The sequence below is a fragment of the Centroberyx gerrardi genome, chromosome 7 (assembly GCF_048128805.1).
Source record: "Centroberyx gerrardi isolate f3 chromosome 7, fCenGer3.hap1.cur.20231027, whole genome shotgun sequence".
NCBI classification, from domain to species: Eukaryota; Metazoa; Chordata; class Actinopteri; order Beryciformes; family Berycidae; genus Centroberyx; species Centroberyx gerrardi.
The window spans coordinates 12,346,668-12,366,946 of record NC_136003.1 but is presented as its reverse complement, the minus strand read 5'-3'; the positions used below and the strand labels follow the sequence as shown (position 1 = coordinate 12,366,946).

At 42.4% G+C, this 20,279-nt stretch overlaps 2 protein-coding genes across 4 annotated transcripts; both read left to right on the top strand.

The window, feature by feature from the left end:
* Nucleotides 1-2,194: 2,194 nt before the first annotated feature.
* Nucleotides 2,195-10,760, top strand: LOC139926702 (phosphoinositide 3-kinase regulatory subunit 5-like). Of its 3 annotated transcripts, XM_078284621.1 has the most exons (18): nt 2,195-2,267; nt 2,428-2,540; nt 3,591-3,691; nt 3,813-3,881; nt 3,977-4,115; nt 4,400-4,469; nt 4,800-4,977; nt 5,579-5,750; nt 6,007-6,075; nt 6,306-7,171; nt 7,365-7,490; nt 8,361-8,492; nt 8,731-8,824; nt 8,946-9,022; nt 9,130-9,223; nt 9,383-9,465; nt 9,568-9,686; nt 9,804-10,760. In XM_078284621.1, the coding sequence occupies exons 2-18, from the start codon at nt 2,441-2,443 to the stop codon at nt 9,949-9,951; spliced, it is 2,637 nt and encodes an 878-aa protein (XP_078140747.1). In that variant the 5' UTR covers nt 2,195-2,267; nt 2,428-2,440; the 3' UTR covers nt 9,952-10,760. The 3 variants fall into 3 exon arrangements, with proteins under 3 accessions (XP_078140747.1, XP_078140746.1, XP_078140748.1); XM_078284620.1 differs by having other exon boundaries at nt 2,213-2,540; XM_078284622.1 differs by lacking the exon at nt 9,804-10,760 and having other exon boundaries at nt 2,213-2,540; nt 9,364-9,465; nt 9,568-9,688.
* An 846-nt stretch (nt 10,761-11,606) lies between these two features.
* Nucleotides 11,607-19,994, top strand: pik3r6b (phosphoinositide-3-kinase, regulatory subunit 6b). The gene is made up of 19 exons (XM_078284623.1): nt 11,607-11,888; nt 12,012-12,107; nt 12,591-12,682; nt 12,988-13,056; nt 13,376-13,508; nt 13,664-13,733; nt 13,881-14,064; nt 14,261-14,405; nt 15,638-15,730; nt 15,869-16,211; nt 16,381-16,477; nt 16,586-16,705; nt 16,907-17,014; nt 18,019-18,124; nt 18,261-18,334; nt 18,453-18,543; nt 18,869-18,921; nt 19,079-19,176; nt 19,359-19,994. Exons 1-19 carry the CDS (start codon nt 11,873-11,875, stop codon nt 19,513-19,515), a joined length of 2,145 nt encoding a protein of 714 aa, XP_078140749.1. The 5' UTR covers nt 11,607-11,872; the 3' UTR covers nt 19,516-19,994.
* Nucleotides 19,995-20,279: the final 285 nt, after the last annotated feature.

The window sequence follows — 20,279 nt, the reverse complement described above, 5'->3', positions numbered from 1 at the left end:
CTGTTCCCTTTTTTTTTAACTGATCAAATGACTCCATAGCATAAGATACAAGGTGTTTTCAGTATTTAACATGGAAAATGTCCTTGCAGGAGATTAAATGAATCTTAGTGGAATAATTATTAGTCAAGGGAATAAATGTAAACACAGCATACTGGGCACTGGCACATGTCATTTAGTCACAGCATCGTGGCTGTGAGTCTGACTGAACTGTGTCACCTGTCACCCCCCCCCCCCCCCCCCCCTTTCTTTCCTGCCTTTCCTGCTTTGTTCAACTTTATCATGCATCATTAAATTAAAATTGTATTAAAATAATCTTAATGCTTCAGGAAAGCCCGGCATAGATCAGTATTTTTTGTACTGTTGAAGAAATGCACAGGTTCGTTGGCAAGGGTCTGACAATATGGTCCGACTGCATAAGTACAATATGAGCACAATAGAGTAGCACCTGTTTCCTCAGTAGACAATTGACACTCCTGCTTGCTGAAGTTGGAAATGTCGGGTGCTACTGTTGTGCAGAGAGCTCCTTGTCAAGGTCAATGGAGACCTTGTGCCGTTTATTGTAGGCTTGGTCATAGATGTCTGTGTTGCCCTGCTGCAATCAGAAACCTCTCTTAGTCTTGATCATTTCATATGCTTTCCATGTTACTAGAAGTGGGTATCAGTATGGAAATGGTTGGTCGCTTGTAATGTTGGCAAACTAGGAATTTAAACTTATTCTACTGTTGCACTCAGTGTGAGTTAAGTCACCATGGGTAAGAATCTCAGCTAAATACCTAAAAGGTAAAAATGGATATTCCATATGAAAATAATAATTTTCATTTATATTATCAGGTTTTGTAAATCCCCGCAATTTTGTATGTTCTAGTGCAATCTTTTGCACAATGTTTGATCAATGTTTGATGCTGCTGGCTGCAGTCATTATAAATGTTTGTTTCAACTAGTTTAGATGCTGCTTCTCTCCCTTGTCTCACTGTACATGAAGAAATCAATAAAAGACTGAATCCAGTTTCTTTGTCATTGAGATTAGCTGCAATGATAATCAATTAAGATACTGCTCTTCTAACTGTCCAACGCCTTTTGACACCAACCCCAAACCCTAATATGTGATGTATAGGCTCCCAGTGGGACTATTTTGGTCCTTAGGAAGGGATTTCCCAATTGTGTAAGTTTTACAAAAACAATATATCGATGTATGCTAAACCAACACTCTAACTTATATTGGTGCTTCCCGGAAGGCCTTTTCCTGTTTTGACGGGCACAGGTGACCCCAGTTTCCCATTCGTGTCACTACACACATTATTCACCACTGGTCACAGTGACACATCTGCCTCTGGGCCACAGCTGAGCACAATTACAACTTCCTTTCTATGCACATCCACAGATCCTGCAGGACAAATATACTGTAGAATCCCAGGGGGAATATTTGTGACTGTGACTGCTTTGTCCTCATACGGAGGGATTTGATTCGACACAGTCTTATAGGTTTGTATGCTCCTTCAGAAACTTTAATTTCTTCAAATTTATTGCTAACAGGAATGGAGCAGTACAGGTATACAAGGTGCTTCCTTGGAAATGCATTGTTAAACCAGTCTTCAACCCTCTATGAAATGTCCAAAATGTCCAAAATTGCCCATGTTGTTTTGTGTGGTTGGTGACAGAATTTAATGGCACGCAACATGCAATGTGTTTTTCCAGTCTGTCCCACAAGTGTGCATGTTTGACCTCAGGTGTCATGTGATCTGTGGTAGAGACTGGCCATTTAGATGAAACTGCAAATTTGATCACTCCTCAACATATTTGTGTTTTTCTTCTTAATCGTTGTACAACTTGCTCAAAGCATTGCAAAAATATCAGCTGAGACTGTGTTCGTACTTGACTGAATAGTGTTTGGCTGACTCTCCTACAGTAATTGTAATTTTAAAACCTTAAATGCTGTTCCTCGCTCATTAATACAGTTAACGTAAGGATCAAGTTGTCCTTTTCCACTATTTGTTTCCATCCCAGCACTGAGTCATATCAAATCCTCAGTGTCAGCGGCTGATTTTAAGAATGAAAAAGTAGAAGTTGTGGCTGCCTGTTTCTACGAACTCATCTCCGGTCGCCTCACAGAACCAATGACTCACTGGTTTTGGTAGGAAGTGGCTGACTATATTCTCTCCCCTGGCACCCTCGCTGTGGACATTTGTGTTTGCATCTCTGTTTGTGTGAACAAGGCTTTTATTCCGGACTGTGTTTTATTGTTTCTGTGTTGGTGAACAGGAACAATGGTGATTATGAAGTGTTGACAGAAGCATTGACAGGAACTAGACCGCTGAAGAGATATTGTTAAACTGGAACACAACGCAGTGTGTAATTCTGCTCTTCGTTTTGGGACTTCCTGTTTGTTTATCTACTATATTTTCTGTGGATGTTGTGATGCCTCTGCAGAAGATGATCTAAGATGGAGCAGAGCTCGTGCACAGAGGATCGTATCCAGCACGCCCTCGAGCGCTGCCTCTGTGGCCTGGGACTCCACTCTCCTGACAAACAGCTCTGGAGCGGTAGGTCACTCTCCTGCCAGCCATGCCTGGCCCTAAACATTTATGTGACTGCTTCTAACAGTAACACTATCCAAAAGCATCTCTCTAAATGTGAAATTCAGGTGAAACCCAGGGTTCCTACACAAGTCTGGAAAGTCTGGAAAAGACTGGAACATTCATTTGATCATTTCCAGGTCTGGTAAAGTTTGGGAATTCCACAGAAAGTATGGGAAAAGTATGGGAAAATATTGATACACAAATGACTACAGATTTTCTGTTATTAATGCTCTCTCTTGTGAAAACTAATCTTCAGCTATACAATGATGGGGCCTAGTTGACCGTCATCTTGCCCAGCCACTATAAGCATACATTATATTGAACACCAACCGAATTCTTCCAATTCACACAAGAAATTCAAATCTGGAACAATATGTAGAGTATGGAATTTTTAAATGAAAATATGTAGGAACCCTGGAAACCATAAGAGCAGATGTTGGACGCGTTGAAGTGTTAAAACTTCTAGTTGTGTCTAAAACGTGTGATTTAGAGGGTGTAACTGTCAGAGAGCATGTGTTGCAAGTGTGAAAAAACAGTTTATTAATATACTGCACAGCTGTAAGTGAACATGGATGCTGCTGTTGAACTTCACCCAAGTATTAATTGAATAACAAAGCCAAAGAGTGGTTTTGTATCCATTTTATTGATCAGAACATACACCCAGAGTTATGGAAGCATTTGGGAACATTTTGTAATTAACTGCGTCTTGTGACAGAGTCAAATGGGAATTGAAAGTGGTGACGCATAGGATGACGGGCTGATGACAGAGGGCAGAGGGCATGGAGGAGGGGGGGTCTAATGCTATTAGATTTATGCAAAAAGTTACATTTTGAAATACCACGGCCAAGGAAGCTTCATTCAGTATTATAGCAACTTTTGACTTGAAGGAAGTGGCATAATTTTGTTATTATTACATATCAACATATCTCGTAATAGCATGTGTCCCCCCTGCCTTCAGAGTGAAACCTAAAAGCAGAAATAAGAGTTGGTAAGCTGTGTGTTTTGTCTAACTAGCTGGGCTGTGCATTAACCGCTGGTGTTTGGAGGAACTAGTGAAGAGAGATCCCCACAACTTCCTCATCCTCCTGCAGCAGCTTCTGAGGAAAACAAAGGAGGTGAAGACCGCAAAGGCCAAAATCATTTTCATATAATATACTGTTCGGTACAACGCAAAGCATAAAAATATGTTTCAGTAGACTGTCATGATGCATAGATTTTTCTCTTTGTCTTGTGCAGGTGCTAGTGCAGTGTCAGTATGAACTGGTGGTCCCCCTCGCTCTCCTGTTCTCTTCAGCTCTCCTGAAAGTGAGTGGGGATAGTTTATCACCATCCGACACAATTGTTGGACATTTCATTTTGGAATGGAACTCTTTGCAAACGCTCTTCTGTGCTGCTCGCAGGTTCCCCACCTGGCTCCAGACTGCGGCGTGCTGCAGGAGGCTTACCTGCTGTTCCACAGTTTCCTGTCCTGGCCGGAGCCTTGCTGCTCTGCCAGCAAACGCCTGCTGCATGTCATCAGACAGGAGCTCAGGGCGCCAGGTACCACTGAAGCTCATGTAACAATGTTTCTTTAAAACGTATACAAGGGAGAAGTTGGAGTGGAAGGCAAAAAGTAGTTTTATAAAAGCCGAATGCTGCCTCACTGCTTTCTTTCAAGGTTGGGAAGTAAGGGATCCTGTTGTTGCTTGTCCATGTACAGTATAGGTACTGTCCATATATCACTGTGACCATATGGGGGCGCTGTTTACCTACACAGTGTTAAAGTCAACTTTGGTTTCCATGAAAGAGAGATTAGATCATTGTCTGTCAACCTTTTCTTTTAGGTATTTCTTTTCAAAGACTGGTGAGGGAGGAGCAGGGTTTATCACCTGAGATCCACTGCTCTAAAATTATGTAAGTGAATTCAGACTTTGCTATTTGTTATTGTTCTCACCAATATATCCATCCATTCTTTGAATATGGGACTTTCTGTACTTCCCTTTTAGGACCAGCCTGTTCCCATACATAATATCCTGAGTCTGATAGAATCTGATACTGTATGTCACATAACAAACTTCTGGGAGTCTGGGTTAGTACAGAAAGCCCAAGGCCCTCCTCCATACACCGCAAATCCTGCTCCTACAGAGGCAACATTTATGATTATCGTATCCTTGTTCTCCTACATGTGTGTGTGTGTGCTTGTTTGTGTGTACATGTGTGCATGCATGCGTGTCTCTCTATTAGGACGGTGTTGTTAGTGAGCCCAGATGAGGACGTCCCTCCAGAGGTCCAGTCCGTCTCTGAGCAGCTGAGCGGCACCCGCCACTCCCAGAGAGACGTCACTGTCAGCCTCATCCTGCACGGCTTCCAGGCCGCCATGGGAGCCAAGCACCGCCTGGACACACTGCACACGGCCCTGCAGGTGGCTGCACCAACACTCCTGTCACCACTGTCAGCACTTTCTCTACTGTGCAGAGATGAGACATCTCATCCTATTTTCAGGATTTCAGCTTTTTCAGACACATGTCCCTCTCTTACTTTCTCTTCCTGATCACATCCCTGATTGTTGCAGAGTTTGTATATACTCTTCCAGCAGTAATCTCCTAGATCTGTTTTTTAAGAATCACCTGCATAGGAAACCAATTTGTTATTTGCTGTATCGCTGTTTGTTTTCTAGTTGTATCTGTGTATCTCTTGTATTACCTTTTATTTCTACTTTTTATTTTGGTTTGCCCAGGCGACGACTTGCATTAACTAGTTAATGAAGCTCGTTACCATTTGTTGTTTTTCTTGCTATTTATTTTATTTATTTATTTTATTTTCACACCACGGTCTCTTTGTGTTTTATTGTATGTAAACATTGTTTATGGAAAAGTGCTATACAGATAAAGTTGTATTTATTGACTTTACCAATTCAAATTTCTCAGATGTTTTAGAATTATCCATCAACTGCATTATCTAATTCACACAATACTATTAAGATGCCATTTATTCCTAAGACAAGCTTTCTTTTGCTCTTCCAGACCAAGCAGCCAGAGGAGCTGGAGCAGCTCCTGGCAGCAGTGACAGACTCCATGGAGACAGCAGCCTCCACAGCAGATCCCAGCACAGCTAGAGAGGGTCTGCTGCAGCGCATGGAGAGGCTCGGACAAAGCCTCGAAGTCCCCGCTCCCGCTGACGGCTGCTCAGACCCCGGTGAGAGGGAGAACGTGGTCGAATGTACGATACTGTGAACAGACCGGAGATAGTTATGAAGGATGAATAGTGATTACAAGGGAGTGGCATGTTGCTTTGACCTTTAGAAAATGACATTTAGTATTACCGTTCCAGATTGTCGTCATGAGAAAAATATATTTAACTCCTATAAGGAAGGAGTGTTTTTGTTTGCAGAACCTGTGGAGATTACACCTGCTTTCAAAGATTTAATTGCAGTGTTGTCTCTTCTCATTAGGGGCTGTTGAGACTCTAGTGCTGCCCTTTCCCAAATGTCACATGTGCTCCTGGGAAAAAGACAACTTTGGTAATTAGTTCCTACTCCACTTTGAAAAACTCTCTACACCAGTTCTACATCATCTATTATCCTCTATATTCCACTTTGAAATCCCTTCTCTTCTTCTTTTATACCTGTTGTACCTTCTCTATCAACCTCTCCCTCAACCCTAACTCTGGGATAAGTGTGTATCATATGGATGTTTTATTTTCCTCTATTGGATCTGATGCCTCTGATTCAGCTCTTTTACATTCATCCAGATTTTCTGAGTGACATTCTTGCAAGTGAGCTCGACCAGGATTTGCCTCCAGACTGTTTCCACCCAACAGAACTGGATGAGGATGACAGTAATGAGGTAAATGGGGACGAGGAAGCGGTGGTGGAGGTGGAGGTGGAGGAAAAGAAAGTGGACCGTGAATTCCAAAACCACCGTGTCTCCACCGCGTCCACCTCCTCTAGGGACTCCATGTTCTCCAGCTACTCTCTGTCGTCCAGCTGGTCCGTCCCGTCCACGCTGTCCGGCTCCTCGGGCGTGGACAGCGACTTCAGCGAGGACACAGAGGAGGGACAAGACAGCCAACCGAAGCCCAGGAAGAAACCCAAAAAGAAGTCCAGATCCCTCTTGAGAGTGGAGCGCTTCTCCTTGCTCTTCAAGTCTCACCGCAGCCCGTCCGTCTGCCGCCGTGCCCAGAGCATGGGCTACCGCGGTGATGTCATCAAGGACTTCCCGCCGACTGTTGCGCAGTTCAAGCGCTACAATTCCCTGCCCAGACAGGTTCACGGATCCGCTGCGTCCCCTCCCTTCGCTCCCCTGGATCCTCTTTCCCCCCAGAAGCACGTGTGCGTCCGCAGGAGGCCCATCCTGAGCTGCAACGAGGGGGACGTGGCGGAGGCGTCCACTCTGGTCAGAGTGGTGGTGTTCGGGGGTGACAAAGAGGCCGGCAGGCTGGCCAGGGCGTACAGCGACCTGCAGCAGAAGGAGAGCAAGTGTCCCCGACTCACCAGGACGTGCAAGCTGCAGTTCTACTTCGTTCCAGCCAAAAGGAAAACTGTAGGAAGTCCAGCAGGAGGAAACACTCCAACTGAGGGGCAAACAGGAAGTCCATTCAAAGCCACACCCTCGATGGTGAGACCTTGGTCAATTCAGTCTAGTACCTTAGTATATATACATATGTACATAGTACTGTAGTAGTCAGAGTAATACTGTAGTTCACCATTGTTCTTCTAACAGTATATTATGGAGTGTTATAATGTATTTCTATGATGTAGGTAGTAAAAATGTACCTTTTTGCCCCATTCTCTTTTCTCTGCTCTGACAGGAGTCTAATGACATCATACTGGAGGACAACACAACTGACATCGCCCAGATGATGGGCATGATCGATCCCTGGTACGAACGGAGCGTGCTCAGTCTGCTCAGCCTGTCCTCTGATGTCCTTTGTCAGGTATCTCAACTACTTTACTTACTCACCTCCCACTGGTCCATCCATTACCTATCATTAAGTTAATAAATTAGTAGTAGTAGTAGCAATTGACAGCAAGAGGTTTGAAGGACTTCATTACCCAGAAATCATGTAATGTGATGTCAGTAAACTGCGCACTCCTCTGACCTAACTGTCCTCTTGTCATTGGCTGGTGGGGACTCTAGAATTTCATTTGGGCAAATAGGATTCATCCACAGCATCTCAATTAGCTGGAATGGGACGCCTTTCTCTGTTGCAGCTCCAAGTTGTAATTTAGGCTGATAATAAAGGTGTGTTTTTCGTTGAAGGTCTTGCCTAGTACAGCTGTAATAGCTTTATTTTGTCAATCTTTAAAATATATGCTATTTCTACAAAAACACATCAATGTTTAAAAACACCAAGAAAGACACGAGAAAGTCATCTACTTTTTTCCACTGTGGTCACAGGCAACAGGCACAATTAATAATAAATGAAATCACAAGAATTCAAAATTCACATCTTGCCAACAAATGAAAAATTACCATTGCAAACCTGTCACAGAGGAACAATTTCAAGAAGCCATCTTTCATTTAGCCAAACATTTCCCCTTACCCAAAGGTGATATTTGTACTTTTCCCATTTCAGGCAGGGCTTTTGGGAATATAGACACCCTAGGCAAAAACATTCTATAAATGCTGGTCCTTACCACCTTATACCTGGTACAGAATACAAAATTTGATGGTGTTAGGTTGGTATACTACACTGATAAGATCGGTGCTTGTTGTGCTATGTTGTACTATAGGTACATAATGCTGTCGTTTCATCTCAATACATTTGAATTGCAGATGTAAAACTTTGTCCTCTGTTTCCCAGACAGCTGGTAAGGTGGACGGTGTCTCAGTGAGCGGTGCTAGTGTGGAGCATCTTCCCCTGCTGGCTGACCTGGTGCTTTATTATTGTAGACATGCAGACCAGCCTGCTCTGGTGCAGCTCTACCAGGCTGAGGTCAGAGCACAAAGACACACACACACACACACACACACACACACATAGTCACTAATTCCAGATTATACATTCATGAAAGGACGTGTCCACGCACACAGTTTCAAATGAATATACATTGATACATGCACACAATAAACATAGGCTACACACACACACACACACACACACACACACACACACACACACACACACACTCACTCACCATATAAATGTTTAATGTTGTTTCTTCTCTGCACAGCTGACCCTGGCTGGAGGAGAGAGGAGGAGGGAAGTGTTTATTCATTCTCTGGAGCTTGGACACACCGCTGGAACTAGAGCTGTCAAGGCTATGGGTGAGTCACACACTGACTGACATACCCAGACACACACAGCTGCATACAGAGGAGCACACACACACACACACACACACACACACACACACAGAGACTAACGCGTACTGCATTCTCTCTGCAGGTGCCGCCAGCAAAAGGTTTGGTATTGACGGGGAACGGGAAGCAGTGCCTTTAACACTAAGTGTTGCCTACAACAAGGTGCCTATTGTTCCTGCTCTGACTCCCACACATTCTCTACAACACAATAATGATAAGTTCATAGCCTTATCTATTTTTAAACTTGCATCATCTAATCCCCATTACAGGTGGCTGTAAGTGGGAGGAGTCAGTGGACGCAGGCAGAGATGGTTTGCACATCAGTAAACCTTTACAAAGCCTGCAAGAAACCTGAGCAGCTAGGTGTGTGACTCCAGCTTTAAGTATGCTTCCCATGCTGAGTTCTTTGGATGATGCACCAATTTCAACTGTGATTGTATTGTTCTTTCTTCCCGTCTTATGAATGTCCTTCACTGCTCTGTGGTTTACAAACAAATCGACAGTAATGTCACCTCTGTCTAGACTCGAGAGTGGAGAGTCTGCAGCTGACAATGACAGAAGTCCTAAAGAGACAGTCCTCCAAGTCTAAGAAGGGCTACAACCAGGTGAGGTCCATCGATTGACCCATTCAAAATAAACACAATCTCATGCACATCCTCCCGTTAAGTCTCCTCCTCCTTACACTTTTCCCTTCAACACTCTCGCAGCACATCTCGATTTCGGAGGTGAAGGTGGACAAGGTCCAGGTAGAGGGTGGAGGCGATGGGACGACCTTCGCCGTGTGTCTGGACCGGGACGAGAAGAAGATCATCCAGAGTGTCACCAGGTACCGCAGAGTGCCATCACACACTCATTTCATATCATTTAATGTTATGAAGTTGAGTCATAATGTCTGCATGCATTTCTCAGCTGTACATGCAGTAATGATGTGCCTTGTTTGCAGGTGTGAGGTGTCTCTATGCTGTAAACCGGGTAGCGGCTCTGACTGGAGGTCCTATAAGCCCTCGCCGGGACAAGTCCAGCCCCTGCACCCCTCCTACCGCTCCCTGCTCTGCCTCCCCATCACCTCTTTCTCTGCCTCATATCCCTGACACGCTCTCTACTACTACACTGAACCAAACTGTACTGCACTGGGCCGGGCTATAAGGAAGTGGTAGCCTATATGAAGATTATAGGGACGTTTTTCAAGATTTTGTTTTGACACAAAACTCCCATTCATTTCTACTAGGAGATTACTGGCTTTCATGCCTGAGTCCTCCCAAAGATGAACTGTTGTGTTACATCCAGAGGAGAGCTTCGTCTTCCAGAGACTTCAAAGTCCCAACTAGGCTTGTATCATTACGGCTTATTTCCAATCCTCTGACTTACCACCTCTATCTTCAAATTCAAAATGCAGAATCACATCACGAAGTTGAGCTGACTGTTATAAATTATAAATAGGAATGCAGAAAACTGTATGTATATGAATTGGGATGTTTACTATAGGTGTTTGATGGACTGAAGTGCTCTTAAAGGTCTTGTTTGGCATGTCCCACTTCCAGCCTCTTCACGGAGAATGCAGTTGGAGAATAACAAAGAAGAATAAATGTTAGCGCTCCTGGTGGGAGGATATGACAGTTTTCTCGGAGATGACACTGCAGGGCTTTGAGAGACAGTATTTCACTCTCATTATTTGCCGTCTCCATTGTAACAGCAGAAAACTGCTTACTTGATTACTATTGTGTACGTTCTGTTGATGTACTTTCATCAGTGACAGGGTAATAGCCTACTTGCAAATGTGTAATAAAATAAGCTATTTATTTTTTAAAGATCAAGCAATGAGAACATGTTTTTTTAAAGGATTTTTAAAAAAGTGTATTTCATTTTGCTTATAGTCGTCACATACCATTATGGTTGTAATAAAGAGATTTCAATCAACTTCATTCATTCTTTGTTCTCACTGTTTAAACAATGATTCACTGTTCACAGATTGTCTTTCCCCAACTTCCTCTTATGAATGACACACCCTGTCTTACCCAGGTGAAATAAACACTTGTCATGATCATATATCTGACTGTGTTGCTAAAGACTCTTTCAGCACAAAGTCAGCTCAGGTCGCATTATAGTGGACGATCCTCAAGGGAAAACTGCTGGAGCTACATTGGTAAGTTTCCTTTACAATTGAATTACTTCATAGTGAATTAAGCAACAGAGGAAGAGGAGCTTTGTTGTTATTGGAACTTGTTTTCATTGTTTAAAAGAGAGATTGTGTTTCATTTGCTTGGCCAGCCAGCTGAAAAGCCACATGCCATTTCTCATTATACTGTAGGAGACAGTCTAGTAGTAGACCAATATTTGGTAAGTTTTCTTTCAAATGTGATTACTTCATACTGAATCAAGATGAACTCATTTGCGTAGAGTCAGTGTAACACTACACAAATGTCTCCTGTTGTCTCTCAGTTGACAACCTGTACATTTATAGTATGTTTATAGTACTCTTCACCCCTCCACATCTGAGCAGACAGGAAGCTATATTTAGTATTGCACTGCAGTATATGAGATGAAGTGACTCATGTCTGTAGGAGATGTATGCAGATGAGCTCTGTTTGTGACCTTGAACAAGTAATTTTTGGTGAATAAATTTCTCGATCGCCAAAATTCACACGGGGGAGTTTGTTTTGTTGTTTACATGAAATTTGATCAGTTACAGTTTTGCTTATTATTGGGCTGCAGAATCCACCTTTCTCTTCTTGTCTTCAAAAACTTTTCAATGCACAGATCACAGTTCAACACTTTTAACTGATCCTGTTTTTGGAGATGGAACGAATGTAACCAACATATTGTCTGTTGGGCTCTTAGCTTTTTACTCACAGGGGATGACAACATCTGACGGACTCAGACCTCCTGAGAGTGAATATGGCAGATTTTCTTTGGTCAGTAGATAATCTTTTGGTTATCATACTTCAGTTTGTTCTGGCTGGCGCCCATGCTGCGGAAATTAGTGCTCTCCTGAGACTCTGAAGAGGAAACAAGATGTTTGATCCCACAGGTAAGTAGTCGGTTTCCTCTTAGTTATTTTTACCCATCTTCACAGTACCAGCATGTCTGGCTACTAACATGCTGTAGAATGTAAACTTAACTGTGTGATAGTGATCTTGATCTTGATCTTTAGCTGGTGTGGATGTTTCCTCAGCGGTGGAGTCCAGCTTGTACAACAGTGTCCAGGCGGTTCTCAGAGAGCTGAACAGCCAAAGTGCTTCCCACAAAGGTACAACTGACTGAAAAGGCAATGGAACCCTTGTAGACCAGCTAAAGGCATATAAGTTTGAATACAACCAACAATATAATTCATCATTAGAAATATGTTCTCGTTATTTACAATCAGTAACATTTACTGGCATCTATCACTAGACTAGCAGATAAATATATTGCAAAAAATATCTTTACAAGTCATTTAGCAGCAATGAGTCTAAAAACTCTTTCAGTATCTTGAAATAGGGTGGATCTTTCCATATTATCAAGATAATGCCATTTGATTCTAAATTCTTGAAACAAGTTGATTTGTAGTGGAAACAAGTAAAATTATCTCACTGCACTGACAAATTTTCTTTTTACTTGTTTTAAGAAAAACACAATTTTAAGACGACACAAGAATAATCGTGTTTAATGACACAAGATGGATATTTTTTGCATTTTAAAGGACTAAAACTTGCTTTCAATGCACACAGCAAAATTAATGTCTGCTCTTTAGGAATGCTGAGATGGACTCTTCATAAGAAGATGGAGAGCAATCCATCCAACACTGTCTCATTGATCAGGGTGCTGGTGAGAGAGCTAGGGAAGGTTTGTCTTTCATATCCTCAATTACCCTTTAAGATTTCAACATTAAAGACAAGTCTTCCAAATTGCATGTAGCTTTACAAACGCTTTGCAGCAGCAGTGTGTTGTGCACATTCAGTATGATATGCCGCCACACACACAGCATACATGCCTCCTCTCTTTCTCATGCAGAACTCCCTGAATCTGTTGCTGTAAATAAAGATGTATTGCAATTCAGCCTGCCTGGTTAAATATGGGTCAAATCTGCTTGCGGAAGCAGAAAGAAATGCCACTTTGGTGACGTAACATCTGTTTGATTTCTGATGCAGGTTGGTAGAACGCATTGTAACATGCATGTCATTCCACTGCTGCATACTCTCTCCTATGTGGTTATTCAGGTAAGACCCATGTATTAACCCCATTGTTGAGCCATATGATGTTGCTCATAGAAAATCTGTAACAATCTGTAAGTGACAAGCTTTATTTGGTTGATACTTGCTCTCTTGGGAACAGGCCTATTCTTTATGCTAGGCAGACGCTCCTTGTTGGCTTGTTGGATGTGGTAGTGGAGGGATGTTCAACATATTTATAGTTGCATGTCAAGACAAAAAGCTTTAGACTTGCAGACCAACAGACAATAGATTATTATGTAGCATGCCAGGCCACCACAATTTTCTATTTTTAATGCCTATTGTTTGCTTTTTCTTTATTCTGCAGTCAGGTGCCATTCCTAATAGCCTTTACCAGAGAGTGTATGACTGCTTGAGGAAACTACTGATATTACCACTGCCCTACTCTGCTGTTGCCCTGAGTAACCTGAGGAGCATCAAGATGGAAATGACCACACCAGGTACCATGCATCGACGAACACTCTTTCAGAAGGCTGTAAAGGGCCATAGACAATGTTGCTGTTGATTACTGGAGGAATAAACTAAAATTAGCTGCAGAATACCACACATACTGTCAAAAGCTGGTGATTTGACAGACAGATCCTTCCCCCAACAGGCGCTTTATATCAGAGGAGGGTCATTGCAGAGCAGAACTTAAAGAATGAACATTTCACCTTGCGGGAAAAGTGAGTACGAAACACCAATGCATTCAGTGCTCAAACGGCATATATTTTTACTCTTAGAAAGACGTTCAACATGTATTTTTTAGCATCGACCGGGACGTTTTATCACAAACGCTGTCTCCTGCCGGCCTGCTGGCTGGCTCCCTGCAGGGTGTTTGTGCTTGCAGACCCGGCTGTGTTTTCTGGCCCACTGGGAGCAGCAGTGAGAGCAGACTTGGAGATGGCCGGCCCGTTCGCGGACACACTGACCCAGGAGAAAGCAGTGGTGCTACACATGCTGCAGGCAGGGCTGGGGACGGCCTGCTGCAGCTCCACGCTGGTTCAGGCTCTGCAGGTAAGCAAGACGGACAGTTTATAAAGACTTTTGGATAATTGCGTACAGGATTCATGAAGCAAGATTCTCTTAACAGATGCATACATTTTCTGTTCATCTGTATTCAGTATTGTTTTATTTCTGTATACAAAGCAGATCTGTGTGTGTGTGTGTGTGTGTGTGTGTGTGTGTGTGTGTGTGTGTGTGTGTGTTACAGGTTTTAGGGGAACATGCAGTACAGAAATACTTCCAGGAAGTGGTTGTAGCTGTGGAGCAGAGTATAGAGCATGGTGCAGTCGGTCATGTGGGCTACCTGAACAGACTGCAACACATCTACAGAGACATCCTGACTGCCTCTAAAGGTGTGTGTGGTGCTGAGACAAGAGCATGAACAAACATACCATGGGTCATAAGACGCTGAGTGCTTTGTAACACAAAGGGTTATAGTGTAGCACAAGCAATACTGTTACACAAACAAATATTTGTGAATTATGGGCATGTATGGCACATAAATGGACCATCCTACATGTTTTTTTTGACTCTACTAAATTAAAAAAAACTGTGATCTGTGGGTTGGTGCTCAGCACTGAGGTCGTAACACAGAGTGTGACAGTGCATAATTATTGAAATAGTGAGCAAAATCTGTTGGATTTTTTTTTTTTGCTGTTAGCATTGTCAAGGTCAGAAAGGAACCATAGTCAAAATCTGAGTGTCTGCTGTTTTACCTAATTTCCCTTTTAATGTCAACTCATAATACACTCTGGATAAGTTAAAATAACTTAAGCTCACTTTTTGGCAGGAAAAATGTATCCAAGGCACTCTTCCCATACAAAAAGTAAAAAGCCTTTATTATATATTGGTTTAAAAAGCACTGACAGGTTGCAGCACATACATAGCCTGGATACATTTTTCCTGCATGGATACATTCGGATACATTTTGACCCTCTCACCCAAGCTTCAATGAGCACCTCTCCATACTACACTGAAGCCAAGGCAGTGTTCCTTCTTAGTAAATTTACTTAAAGACGAGATGAAATGAAAAATGCCTTTTTAACCCTTTTAGATCACATCCCTGGTCATACTGTGCACCTATTTAACAATATATGCCAAAAAAAATACCAAAAATCAATTTCATTGTATTCTTATATCAAAATTCAATCATGTTTTCTTCCTGTAAAACAAAATATGCCGTGTGCTTACGTAAGCATGCCCGTAACTAATTTCAACCAATAATATCATGACATCCACCCATCAATCAATCTTCAACTTTTAGCGCACAGAGCTAAGAGGCTAAGATTCATTAGTTAGCTAGCTAGCAACAGCATGGTACTTCGGTGTGTCTTTACACACCCACTTTTCAACGTTCAAATCAAATTCCTCCCAACGTTATGTCCCGCCTGTCTTTCCTGTTTCACTCGGAAATACGTCACGATACGGAAGTTAGATATTCTCGAAATGCCGTTTCATCTCGACTTTAAGCCTCCTCCCCCTGTCCCCCAGCTGCATGTGTCCCCTCTCCTTGAGCTCCCACCCCACATTTATTTCTGTTCTGACATGACGGGACTGCTGTGTTATTTTCCCTCTCTTCTCTCAGGAGCAGCCCAGGTGGATCACGGCTCTGTGTGCAGCGCTGCAATGCCCACTCCGGAGATCAACTTCCTCTTGTGGCACAATGAAGAGGATCTATGTGAGTCGATCAGAGGAACAAAAACATTGTATATTTCTGTTCATAAGACCCACAAAGAGTACATATCACATAATGTATAATCTAGATAAAAGAGGCTGTTGCAGTTGATACAGTACACTAAATATAGCTTTCACACAGGGAACGTACTAGCAAACTTTGCCCTGGGTACGGATGAAGAGGAGGAGGACAAAAGAGATTCGGTGCAGTCTGTGGACAGTGGGATAGAGAAAGATCTGAAGGATCTGGACTTGGATGACAAAGAGCAGCTCCCAGCCAGAAATCTTGCGACAGCGTTCACCCGCAGACCTGCGTTAAAGAGCATGAAGCCAGCAGACAAACTGACCCTAATGAGGGAGAAGATGGAGGCATCTCCCAGCAGCTCTCCTCTCCTTAAAGAGGAGCGCAGTCTGACGGCGCGGGTGGTGGTGATGGGGGACGACCGGGTGCTGGGAAGGCTAACCAAGGTTTATCGCTCTATTCGGTGAGGAACTGGTTTTTCATGCATTCTCTTACAAACCGCGTTACGGCAAAAGTGCGTTCCTCATACCTTTCACGCATTTCCTTTTGTGTGTGTGTGTGTGTGTGTGTCTGTGTCTGTGTGTGAAAGCATGGATGTGTGTCTCCAGTAATGCCTTCCATATATTTCACAGAGAAAGAGAGTCAAAACATCTCATTTTGACCAAGAAACTGAACCTGCAGTTGTACTACATCCCAGTCACTGATGCTGAGCCGTCCCTCAGTTCACCTGTGAGTTTCACTGAGTCACTCATATCATGTCACTTCATTTAATATGCACAGCCCTCACTGGTATGAATGGAATATATATGACATTGCAGCACCTCTTATTCCCTACAGGGCAGCCCATGTCAGGATGAAGGTAAACTGTCTCTAGCCTCGTTGTTGGGAAGAGTGGATCCATGGTACGACAGCAACATCAACAGTCTGGGAGCTGTAATCCCGAAACTTGCTGAAATGGTAAGAAATAACGTCTCATTAACTGAGTGCAGGTTGTTGATGTGTGTGAAGAGGATTGAGGAAGAGAGAAGCATAAACAGACAGAGAGATAGCAAGAGGCAACAAGAGGGAAGGAGAGATAAAAATAGGTTAAAAAAGAGAGCTGGTCAGATATGCATGGGACTCATCTGATGCCTTCTTCCTTCTGTCCATCCATTGCAGCACTCAGCAAGTAATCACAGCAAGCCAAACCTCTTCCTGTTGGACACCCTGTCCTACTACCTCCGCTGTGGGACGCAGCCAGTAAACCTGCCGCTCTACTCTGTCAAGGTACAGGCCCGCCGTCATGCATATACATATCAAAGTCACATGAATGTTAATGATGACATGATAATACAGAAATAGTGATGGCAAGTCAGTGTGTTCAGCCACAAACTGTTGAAGCGCTGGTTTGGCCTAAAGGTTACACAGGCCTATTAGGAGCTGAAGGATAAAAACAATAAACTGATCGTCTCGTTTTCTTTTTCACTGTGGCAATAACTGCATACACTTCTCTTGCATAGCTATATCATAGTTTGATATGGGAGCTGCACGTGTGATTATGTTTCATATGTTACATTAGATTTAGACTTACAAAAGTGTCACACTATCACAGGATTAGATCGTGTTAGAGACACACACAGACTCTCAAAAGACTAGTAGTCATTTTCTGTGCTTCCCAGAGCTTTACAATTCAAAGATATCATAAATTCCTTGTTCCTAAAATGTTATTAAAAAGTTGGTGGTGGACTCTACCTACAGTAGGGAGTATATCGCTCCCAATGTGTCTTGTATCGTGTTTCTGCTTGATTAAGGGAGTATGTCTCCAGAGTGTGGAATATTTTATTTCTTTACACTGAGCACATATTTAAAGGTGCAACAAGAAGCATTTTTAAACATCAATATGTCATTGTCAAATTATAATTGTGACACCTTGGTATAATCACCGTAAAAAAAAAAAAGGGAGGCCATGGTCAAGACAAATAGTAGCATCTGTTTCTCCAAATTAAGACCAACCGTTGCTTCCTGTCGCAGAGGATGTTGCTACTTCACTTTTTCCACCATCTGCCATTGCAAGAAAGTCATGTTTTAGCTGTTTGCGCCCTCTTCCTGTTATTTGCCATAAAACAATCTCCCTTTGTGCTGTAAAGCAATACAGCAGATTTCCAAATCTGCCAAATCTGACCTGGTGGCATACGATGTTACGATAATGTGTCAAAATTAATGTGGTAAGGATTTATTGATGCACCTGCATGCACCTTCTCTGGCTAAATAAAGATGAAATATGTGTTTAGATCACCCGCTCCAGCTACAATGTGAGTTCGACGGTGGAGGAGGTGTTTGTGTCTCGTCTGCAAGCGGACTTCCCAGAGTTCAGACAACTAAAAGAAATGCTCCTGAGTATGTGTCTCTCTCTCTCTCTCTCTCTCTCTCCTCTCTCTCTCTCTCTCTGTGTATGGAGACTGACATGATTGCCTTAACATTAGATACACTTGACTAGCTTGTCCATTTTAAAGTGAGGTATCGTCTTTGACAGAGGAATCTTCTGTGCGACGAAAGAGGAAAACAGTGCAAGCCTTTGGGGCAGTCGTCTCTGTCAGTTACAAGAAGGTGTGGTCCGTAACAACTTCCTCATTATTATTGCACTATTACTTCATGCTGAAGCGTCATCAACAGCAGGACTTGGGCTCACTGAGAGAATCTTTGCTTTGTGTGTTATTGTCATCAGATCTCTTTAAGCAGGCGAGAAGTTGTAAGGGGAATGGCACCCACAACCTGTGGAGTGGTCATTACAGCAGAATCACCCACTGACATCGCAGGTTTGCCTTTCATATGGATTTTTATAGCTATTTAGTCATAGCTTTATGGTAATTCTCATGGGTTATCTCATAGCTTTGTATAGCACAATGGAATTTGATGTTTGTGTTTGTTGTTTGTTTGAGTTTTTCTTCCATTAAAATAATGAAGAGTAATGTGCTTTTATCCAGGTTAATTACCTCAAGTGAACACTTCTTTTAGGCAGCACAGCAATTTCTTGTTGTTTCTTGTTGTTATGTGACTGTCATGCCACCCTGTTCACATAATAAATAAAAGTTATCATAAAGCCACAATTAATTAAATGAACAGCTATTTCACTTTGTCTAGGTCAGGATTACCTCACTGTCAGTTTTGACAGCATGAACCCAGGATACTACACAGTAAGAAGTCATTTACTACTATTGATTAATGTTGGTTAATGTTTAATTAGATTTTTTTTAATTGTACATTAGCCCCTGTCTGTCATATTTGTGTAACTAAAACTGGAACGCAAAGTGTGAAACTGTCTAAACAATCTATCCACCTTTCTGTTTTGAGATCCAAACCCAAAACGTTAGCATCCGGACGTTGGAGCAGCGAACGTTCACTGTGTGTCTAGACAAGGACTCCCGCAGGACATATAATGATGTCCAAAGGTAATGTGAAACACCGCAGCATTCAGTAAGCACTGGGCATGTACGGGCTGTGAACGATCAGATACAGGCACAGAGAATTTTGCCCACTGAACGCCCCATTGTTCCTTTTGACCATAAGCAAATTGCAACTGCCCTTATCATAAACTGTGATAACAAAGTCACTTCTCATCCCTCGTTTACAGAATAGAAATTTCTCCCTGCTTGGACCCGGGCTACAGCCTCCAGTCCAGTGGCAGGTCAAAGTTCGCTGTGAGGAATGAGCAAGAGCTGGCACCCAGCAAGTGTTTGAACAGGGTGCTGTCACTGCCGATCAACACCTTCAGCGGCGTCACCCTTTGATGGAGGGACGTGATGAGCTGTCTATTACATGTGTACATGTAAAGAAGGGATATGACGTGATATAATGCTGTTAATCATGCTCTGCCAACGCTGAACTGTGTGTTATATTGTACTAAACTACATTGTACACAGTGACTTCCCTATTTTTAGATTTTATTGTATTACTTTTTATTACTCTCTAACTGGAAATACACAAGCTATAATAATTACAGTGTAGCCTTGATAAACAGGCAGCATGTGTAGCAGACTCAGTGTGTGCTGTGCTGAGGAACAAGGCCAAACAATAATGGAGTTTAGCGGGTTGCTGTGCAACACGATGATGACAAGGACGTTTACAGTGTTAAATGTTTGCACAAGGTCTCTGTTTACACTGAGGGAACAGACACATGTTACTATGTGGCGATTATTTATGATGTTTGTGGATTCATATTATATGACAACATATTGGTAACTGTTTAAATAAACTATAATAACCTTCACCTGCATTTGTTTCTCTTGTAAGTAGGAATAATCAGTAATAGGTTTTGAAGAATGTTATTTCTTAAACTTGCCACTAGCATTTTCCTGTTGCCTGTTTCTCAAACCACTACACTTCTAAGTACATGTTAGAACTTCTACACTTCTATTCTATTCTATTCTATTCTATTCTATTCTATTCTTGTCTATAAGTTTATAAAATCTTCATTTTCAGATGAAGGCAGATTTTATTTTTTATGATTACATTGCTCACATCAGGGTTCCTGATTATCTCCCTTTTAATAAGC